Here is a 9,149-nt window from a genome sequence, read left to right on the forward strand (position 1 = left end):
TCATCATCATCTTCATCATTTATTTTTAATGATAACGGATTGTTGTAACTTGGAAGGGGCCGAAAAATAGGATTTTGCCGCATAAAAAGCATATTACCCACATCTTAAATGGTTTTGATAAAAGTGTATGGCACGCCTAATGAACGAATTAAAAGATGGCCAAACACATAAAATTAAGAAAACCCACTAACCCGAAAATAACAATTAAAAAATTAAAACAATATTTAATATCTCAAAAATGATTGGTCGGGCATGTCACGCTTTCTATCTTTTATTGAAATTGATTTAACCCGCCTCCCAAAAAAATAGACTAATGTCTTTTCACAACCAAAAAATAAACACTAGACTAATGAGTAATAAATTATAACCAAATTCCCAGTAGCTCATTCCCTCTATTTTAAAAACACTATTTAAAACAAATTTTTTTATTTTGATTTTTTTGATATAAAAAATTCATTGACATCTCCAAATATAAAAAATCAAAAAAAAAAAAATTTATTTTAAAATTATATAAATTTAATTAAATATAGTACATGTTCCTACACCACTATTATAATATGAAACATGTAACCATTATACTATTTAAGAGACACTAACTATTATAATATTTAAAATGATAAATATTTACAAAGAAAAAAAAATAAAAACGATAAATAGAAAATTTTGTTGAAGGACATTTTTAAATTTTACTAATTATCTAAAAAAATGCTTTTTATTATGTAAAATGTGCTACTTTAAAAGAATCCCTTGGGAAAAGTCTGCTTGTCATGCTAAATATTTTTAGCCACATTAAAATGGCATTATCCTATCATGGAAAATCCAGTGGCTAAAAAGTCTTATCCACAATTACTTTTAGCCCCAAATAATTGTTGTTGCCAAAGCTCATGACAATTGCTCATAACCCTCTATATTTGGCAGAACTTTTGTTAGCCGCAATGAATAATTGTAGCAAATCAAACTCTTACATGTTCTTTTCTTCTTTCTTTGCTCAAGATGCCTAAAACCAGTAACACTACCTCCTACGTGCGATGAATTTTCATGCAGAAGTAATTTACTATCTAAATGCATATTCGCTGAACCACATATAAGTAAAAGAGCCAAACACAAAGTTTAGTGCACTGAAAAACAACCTGGGCCACATGTTCTATACCTTCACATTCCAACAAAGAAAAGAGAATATTTCACGAGTCCAGAAAAAGGGGATCCTTCATTTGGTGTCTCAAATCCCAAAGGACAACTCACCACATAGAAATACAGCTCATGGAGTATATATAGATATTAAAAAGTTCTTAAATTTTACATGAACATAATTGATGATCAAGAAGGTAAGAACAAACAGATTTAGATACGTTTATGCCAAATTGAATATCCAAATGAGGCTGGGAACAAAGCTCAAATATGATTTAAATCGCACACTCTAAATGAAGTTAATACATTTATACGAAAAAAGAATGAAACAGGGGAAATAGGGAAAAACAACAATAAGAAATAGGGGAAATAAATCGAAAACTGCACTCAAACAGATGTTCATTAACAAAGCATCAAACTAAAATTAACAAGTTAAAATACTTATAATACTAGTCCAAGTTCTCCAAATTAAACTCAAGTGGTTAGTTCTCTGAATTACACTCGTGATGATGACACATTAAGTCTTTGAATATACCAGTGCCAATTGGAAACTAGTACATGATATGTCTGATTATTCCATATTAGGTCCTGTTGGTAAAATGGTGCACAGATACATTACTCTCTCATATATTGATCAAAATGCAACAATGGTACCATATTCAAAGGAAAAAATGAGATCAAAAATAATTTTTTTAGTATTTTGAACTGCAATTACCGTCTAATAAATAGAAACAAGAAATGACAGTCAAGACAAACAATTACAAATAAACTCTAAAACTACAAACTGGGAATTAATCAGTAAACACTTCAAATTAATTGTTTATGATGATCTGATGAAATGGGAATGGGTACAAAGCTTTTTGGGTGGAATTGAAAGTATACCTCTGAACCAATATGAATTGCACCCATATGCTGAGGACCTGTATCAGGATGACTTGACTTGCAACTTTCGAACTGGGGCAATTTATCAACTGCCACATTTATTCTTGTAGTTCCCTGTTTTGGTGAATTCCAACCACATACATAGGTTAGTAAAAAATCTCAAATCAATTATTATTAAAGTGATAGAGTTGGTCTTTTTCCTGTTGTGTCATTTGTTAATATTTTAAGGATAAAAACTCATGATGCAACCGTACTCTATATACTATAAATTATGTCTTTACTTGATTTAAAAAAGCACTTTAAAATAAAAATCTATTAAAAATTGCTTCTAGATTCTAAAAGCAGTTTAAGATGGTATGAAATATTTATGAAGGGGGCCTACAGAGCTGTCTGTAGTCAGAATATTCAATAGTGTGGTGCAAATTGCCAAGAAGAACATTACTGCTGTTTCACACAAAGAAAAGCTGTAATTTACTTTAAAATCCACATAAATGCTTTTCCCCACAGTTCACAACAAATACCATATTAACACCAAAAGAACAGGTAACATTTTACCTTCAAAGTTTTATAAGGGGTTGCTGTGATAAGACAACTGAAGAGCGCACTCGCATTCCATCAGCCAGCAATACTGAACAATATCTGTTCAGTTTGATCAAAGATTCTACACTGCACTTTCTAAAGGGAACCATGAATAACTAACTAACCACGTTATCTCTGCCTGAGTCTTCAACCAATAATTTTTCAAGCTAAAACAGAAGATCCAAATACCAATTTTTAATAATACTACAGTAAAGTCCAAACAGATGAACAATATCAAAGAGCCAATCAAGTAAAGTGCAAACAGTTTGAGTATTGAAAGACAAAATATCCTAGCTCTTTCACACTGAACCATGGATAACGAATTAGTCTAGACAATATGGTTCGATTCACGATTCGCATAAGCTAGACACCAAGGTGCTCACAAACACACAAATCACAGTACACAGTACAAATTTTACAAACAAAAGTTACCAGTTAATTTGAGGGTACGGTAAATAGAAACAGGAAATAGCATGATTAGCATTTTGATTTCTCCATTGGACTTAAACTAGCAGAGGTAGAAAAAATTATAATTCACTTACACAATCAAATGGGATATCATGATGTAAACTTGTTTCAACAATTAACTTTTGTCAATACTATAGGATCACAGATGAACAAGTAAAACTTGATTCCCGAAAAACATACCTCTGCGCTTGTTGTGATGCGATCCCAGCTTCCATAGCAGCATTACCAATAGCCATGGAAACTGACCCTATCCCACCTTCAACATACCTGAAAAACATAATGGTGGCTAAGAGAGAGAAGTGGGAAAAACCACATTTATTTCTAGGAACCACACAAATTTAGGAACAAATTATATTGTTCCAAAAAATGAGATCCATTTTTTTTTTTTTTTTGGTTGTATTTTGACAGCAAGTTGGATTTTCAGGCAAGTTCTTTCCATTAGCACCATATATTATACCGGCTGATAGTGTAGTAGCTCTTGTGGAGTTTCATATTCAGTGATTGTCATTCTCCAGAACATGCTAATGCCCAATAATACCCGCCCAAATTTAACTTCACACAGATAGTCAAAAAAAGCTTCTATTCAATGTCGAAAAATGAATGCTTAAATACTTTCCAAATGAACTCAGCTACATAGCAAATTAGTAAGAACACTCACAACCACCAGCAAGATTCATATATATATATATATATATATATATTATATAAAAGCTAGACATGCTGAACAAATTTTCCACAAAAAGTAATGAAAGACAAAATACGAGTATTAGAAATAGTATATATTCAGATCAAAGGCAAAATAAGCGATGAAGATGGATATGAACTAAATCTACAGCTTCTAAATTACAAAAATGGATATGAACTAACAACTAAATTTCCATCAAATGTCTATCAAAACTAAATTAATAACCATCAAAACAGAAATTAAAAGTTCATTTCAGATTGAAAATAAATGTCGAAATCAAACTTAGATTCAATTGAAGAAGAATTAGAAATCAAATTGAATAAGAAAATAGCATTCTAACCTAGACTTTTCAAACAACCAAATCCATTTGTTGTCTCAATTATCTACCAGCTTTGCTCAATCCGAGGATTTAAAATGCAATTTCAATGGGTTTTTATTTTATTTCTATATTTGTAATGAACTTATGCTTATTGGATAGGGAGATTAAAGCAGAAATTGCTGGGTCCAATGAGCCAGAGGAGAGATCCTCTAGGATATTCCAATGGCAGCATGTCTGGACAATCTTAAAAAAATTCCCCAGCACCAAAATGCTTTTACTAAGAAAGATCTAAAGAGATATTTTTTAAAATCATGTCTTTCAACCAAAATCAAACAAAGAGAATAACATCAGAAAAATAGCAAAATGATATTTCATCCAAATCGATCTAATCCACAAAAACACATGCTTCTTTTTCTAAGTGAACAAAACAAAATAACTTCAAAACAAGGAAGTCCTACAAACATGCACCAGGACATGTGCCACTTTTGAACCAAAATTTTGAGCTACTGGAGAAGATTTTAGCCCAAAATAGGAGAATCTTACTGGATCTTAAGTGCAATGACATATTACCATACATGTCCAACCTCCAAAAGATGAAACGGATAGATATAGTAGTCTATGGTGGAACTAGAAAGAACAAACCAAGCAACATCTAAGCATTCAAAACTCCACAGTTGATAGGGATGGTGAAAGTTAATCCCTGAACATCATTAAATGTATTACTAAAATCATTTAGTTTATCTATCTGATTACTTTAGCTCTAATCAGAACTAAAAAAAGGTACAAAATTCTACAAATAGATTTGAAAGAAATACAATATCATAACAGTCAGATAAAACCTAGAAATTTAGCTTGGTAAGCACTAGATAGAATGAAAAATTAACCAACTCATGGTGGCCTATTAAGAGAGATTCAAGCAAAAAAGGTGCTCTTCGAAAAAGTATATACATACAGCCTTCATCTTCTAAAGCCTTGAAATAAATCCCCATCCAGAATGAACCACTGCACATGAACCTTCTAACTCTGAGATGCCAAAACTTTCCAGAACCACATTGGTCCAACATTAAACAATCTTCGAGTTGCAGAAAACATAATGTTGGGATTAAAGAATGTTCTGACCCCAAGTCCGAGTGAAATTGCAGTCCCAGCATCATCATGAAGACATGGATGGTAGAAGTTATGAATCACTTCAGACAATATAAAACCAAGTCGAAAAATTGTGTTTGCTTCACTTCAAATAATACAAATCTCAACCAACTTGGTTTGTTACTGTATGGCCCTTGGCATTCTCCACTGTATCTATTACCTCCGACTCTTTGGAATATCCCTTCTCTTCTTCACTAGCTTTGCTGAAAGTTTTGGTGATATCCTTGTCATTGGCTTTTCCAACATCATCTACCATACTGTCTTCTTTAGTTTTTTCACCCACTATATTGTCTTTCTTAGCTTTCTCACCAATCTCTACAATCTCTTCTTCTTTGACATCTGTTATCACTTGAAGAAGTTCCATAGGGGTAGCGGCAGGGTCCAGCTCCCGGCAACCTTTAGGAGCATTAGGAGCTTCTTGACCAGTGAGCAAGTATGAAGGGACATGATGAGAGAACCGGAACATCTCTTCTCTTGGAATCCTTCTGACCTCTCTGGGGTCCAAGTGCCGGTGAAAAACTGTCTTGAAACCGGCTACCTTGATCAGGGGAGTAACGGTAACACCTAATTCTTCACTATAGTCTTCAAGCACCTCCACCATGTCATATTTATGTATTACTTCATCTGCTGTTAGTTCATTCCAATCAGGGGACCAATTCCGATACAGAGCCCAAACATCACCTTTCCTGGGATATATACCAATGGCTCCACGTGCACCTTTTGACCATCGAACCTTGTGTGAAAAAGAATTAAGTGAGTTATTGATTTCATATTTGCCTACTCTGAAATCTCCACATGTTTTTGAGAAACCAGAAGCAACCCAGTTTAAAGGACCCAATTCAGTATTAGTTTTTGAGTTAAGCCAACTGATACGCATTTTGAATGGATTCAGAGACACCACACTATGAATCATGGCATAATACCGAGGCATCCCATCATCATCATCATATGCAGCCCATACCTGATTATCTTCAAAAGACCTTTCAGTTCGATCCTTGTCAAAATCATGAAAATCTGGGTCAGGGACATTTATTGTCATTGTTTCTAGGGTTTCTGCATCTAACTTGGAACCAGAAGCACCAGGAACTTTCCTAGAAAATTCACCAATCTTTGTATCCACTGGCTCACCAGACTTGTCTGGAACAGGGCTTGTGCTACTGTTTCTCACAGTTTTTTCTGCTTTCTCATTTTGATTCCCTGTTCCATTGACTCCAGGTTTAGCTAATTTAGCTGAGTTCCATTCCTTCAGTTTCTGGCCAATTTCCTTCCTAGCCTTCTCCATGAGCATATTCTGAATTTCAAGATGGGAAACATCCTTCGTAATACTAAGCTTGGTGATTCCACCGACCCTACCTGCTTCTGATTTGGCCTGTTTAGATCCAGACAAGTTAGCTGCTCCAGCAGCTTTACCCCCCATCTGATTCATAACATCCCTTCCCTGGGTGCTCGCATTAACATCATCCATCACTCTTCTTCTTTTTGCAGCACTAGACTGCCCCATGGATGAAGCACCACTTGTCTTCTTAGAGGAATGATGCTTCCTTCTCAAAGCCTCCTCTCTTTTTGTTGCAGCCTGTGCCTCCTCTCGCTCTCTCTTCACTTTCTCATAGGCTTGCTGAACCATGCTTGCAGCTTGAGCAGCTGCTGACGCAGCAGTAGTTCTCGAGAATGGACCCCATTGGAAGTTATTTTGGTTATATGGATCAGTCCCACCAGCTCCCACCTTTGGTGAGGTTGAGCTTGTCTTTCCAGCATTCGATGTGCTTTTATTACTTGTTTGATGATTTGAATTCTGCTGTTTCTGTGAGAAAGTCCATGTGGGAGGCTTTGAACCATTTACAGGAGGTGGGGCTGTTTCTACAGCAAAAAATGCCTCATGGCAATTGGGGCATAGGAGATTATGATTGAGATAAACTCTAAGGTACTCATATTGCATCTTGCATCGATGGCACACTGTCCAAAAGGTATTGGGTTTTGGCTTATAAGATGGAGAAGGAGTTGAAGAATGGCTTGGTCGTGTAGTACTCTTTGGAGGCCTTGCATTGGATTTCGTACTTTTTGTGAAATTGTAAAATCCATTCGTCCCTTTTGATGTTGATGAACCCCCAGTCATAGGAGCTTTTGTTAATGATTTTGCGTTCCTCTTTTGGTCATATGCTATTCTTTTGGCTTTATCAGACAACAAAGTCCATGCCTCAGAAATAAGTTTAAATGCTCCCTCAGCTCCTATAGATTTGTTCTTATCAGGATGAAGCATAAGTGCCAGCTTCCTATATTGTTTCCTCACCGCCTCATCGTCAGCTTGTTGTTCTACACCAAGTATCCCATACCAATCTGCTTCCCCGTTTATTTTGTTCTCAGCAGAAATGTATACATCAAGTGTTGCTAACATTTGGGGAATTCCCTCAAGCCCGGGAAACAAATTTTGAGCTTTCAAAGCAAATTTCTTTGCACCCGCAATGTCCTTCGCCATGAACTTCTTCTCAGCAATCTCTTTTGCCCTGGTAGCTTCATCTTTATTGCAATCCATTTCCCAAGCCTACCCTATTTCTGTTTTATGATTGTCGATATCAGCAAGGCCGCTGCACAGTCCAACAATAATCCAGCTACCCCACTAATCGGTAATCAACTCCATTATTCTGGGTTTTCTCATACTTGCAAGGTTAACCTGCCCTTGGCAGCATAGATCCTATTCCACAAAAACATGGTTCAAGTAAGAAAAAACTGCCATGGAAGAAGGCATAGAAGCCGAAACATGATGCAGCAAATACACAAACATTAAATCAAAACTGGCGAAATATAATCACAAACGCATCAAATCAAGTCCAAAACGTAAAACTTAGTTTTAGACCACTGTTTACACCATAATCACCAAATTCAGATACCCAGTTGTCAAACAAATCAGAGGGGGTGGATACCGGAAGCCCAAAAAGAGAAAACAGACCGCCAGTGTCCGTCGGTTATTTAACCGATAGCAAATTTTCACCCTGTAAAAACCGACCGGTCGGTTCCAGTCGGCCGGTCGGTTCAGGTGGGTTTCGATTTCGACGACAGTGCATAAATATCAGGCATAAATTCATCAAGAACAGTGCATAAATTCATCAAGATTCTAAGACAGCAAAACCCAAAATTCATCAAACAAAATCAATTTTTAAAAAGAAAAGGAAAAAACTCCGAAATCAACCAACCTTATACAGTGCTGGGCGTACCAAGCTCTTAAATGAGAACAGAGAGAGTGGGAGGGTGAGAGACCGAGAGATTTAAATATGAGACAAACAGAATGAGAGACCAGTGCTTGACGACGATGAAGCTTGACCAGTGAGAGACCAGTGCTTGATTTATAAATATGAGATTTAATGAGAGAGAGAGAGAGAGATCAGCGGCGTCGAATGACGATCATGGAAGGCACAAAGAGTTGACGATTGACGACGATCAGTCTCGGGCGGTGAAGGTTGACGCCGGCGTCGAGATAATCAATGCTTGGAGCTGGGCGACGACCGATCTGGTGGGATGAGATGCTGTTGTGTCCGTGAAAAATGGGGGAATTTTTTCAATATTAGGGATTTAGGGTATAAATTTCTTTTAGACAAATATAAAATATATAAAGAAATTTTCCCATTTATTATATTTCAAAAGCTAAAATATAAAAACATAGTTGAAATTTAAAAAATCTCAAATACTTACATTTTAGCATGTTAATTTCAATTTTTAAAATAATTAGATTAAAAGGAGAAAATGGAAAAAAAAAAAAAAAAAGAAGTTAATAACATTATATTTAAATTAAAAGATAAGAAACATTTAATGGGAAAAAAAAAATATCTGTTTGTAATTATTATTTTAATAATTAATAAATAGAGTAGAAATGAAAGGGTATGACACACAACCAATATTTTCTTACAGTACTAGTAATAATAAATGTAATTTTAAGATATTCAAAAATTT

General features: G+C 35.3%; 1 protein-coding gene across 15 annotated transcripts; it reads right to left on the minus strand.

Annotated features, from left to right (window-relative positions):
- Nucleotides 1–1,326: 1,326 nt before the first annotated feature.
- LOC125422906 (uncharacterized) lies at nucleotides 1,327–8,789 on the minus strand. Of its 15 annotated transcripts, none has more exons than XR_007241420.2 (7): nucleotides 8,396–8,789; nucleotides 5,014–7,896; nucleotides 3,238–3,324; nucleotides 2,566–2,756; nucleotides 2,393–2,454; nucleotides 2,011–2,124; nucleotides 1,327–1,716 (listed from the first exon to the last, which is right to left on the minus strand). XR_007241420.2 is itself a non-coding variant. In XM_048475416.2 (2 exons), exon 2 carries the CDS (start codon nucleotides 7,735–7,737, stop codon nucleotides 5,311–5,313), a length of 2,427 nt encoding a protein of 808 aa, XP_048331373.1. In that variant the 5' UTR covers nucleotides 7,738–7,896; nucleotides 8,396–8,789; the 3' UTR covers nucleotides 4,690–5,310. The 15 variants fall into 15 exon arrangements, 1 of the variants encoding a protein (XP_048331373.1); XR_007241425.2 differs by lacking the exon at nucleotides 1,327–1,716 and adding an exon at nucleotides 3,515–3,609 and having other exon boundaries at nucleotides 1,791–2,124; nucleotides 2,566–2,676; XR_009640834.1 differs by lacking the exon at nucleotides 1,327–1,716 and adding an exon at nucleotides 3,515–3,609 and having other exon boundaries at nucleotides 1,791–2,124.
- Between the last annotated feature and the right edge of the window lie 360 nt (nucleotides 8,790–9,149).

This window comes from Ziziphus jujuba, chromosome 9 (assembly GCF_031755915.1).
Source record: "Ziziphus jujuba cultivar Dongzao chromosome 9, ASM3175591v1".
Classification (NCBI taxonomy): Eukaryota; Viridiplantae; Streptophyta; class Magnoliopsida; order Rosales; family Rhamnaceae; genus Ziziphus; species Ziziphus jujuba.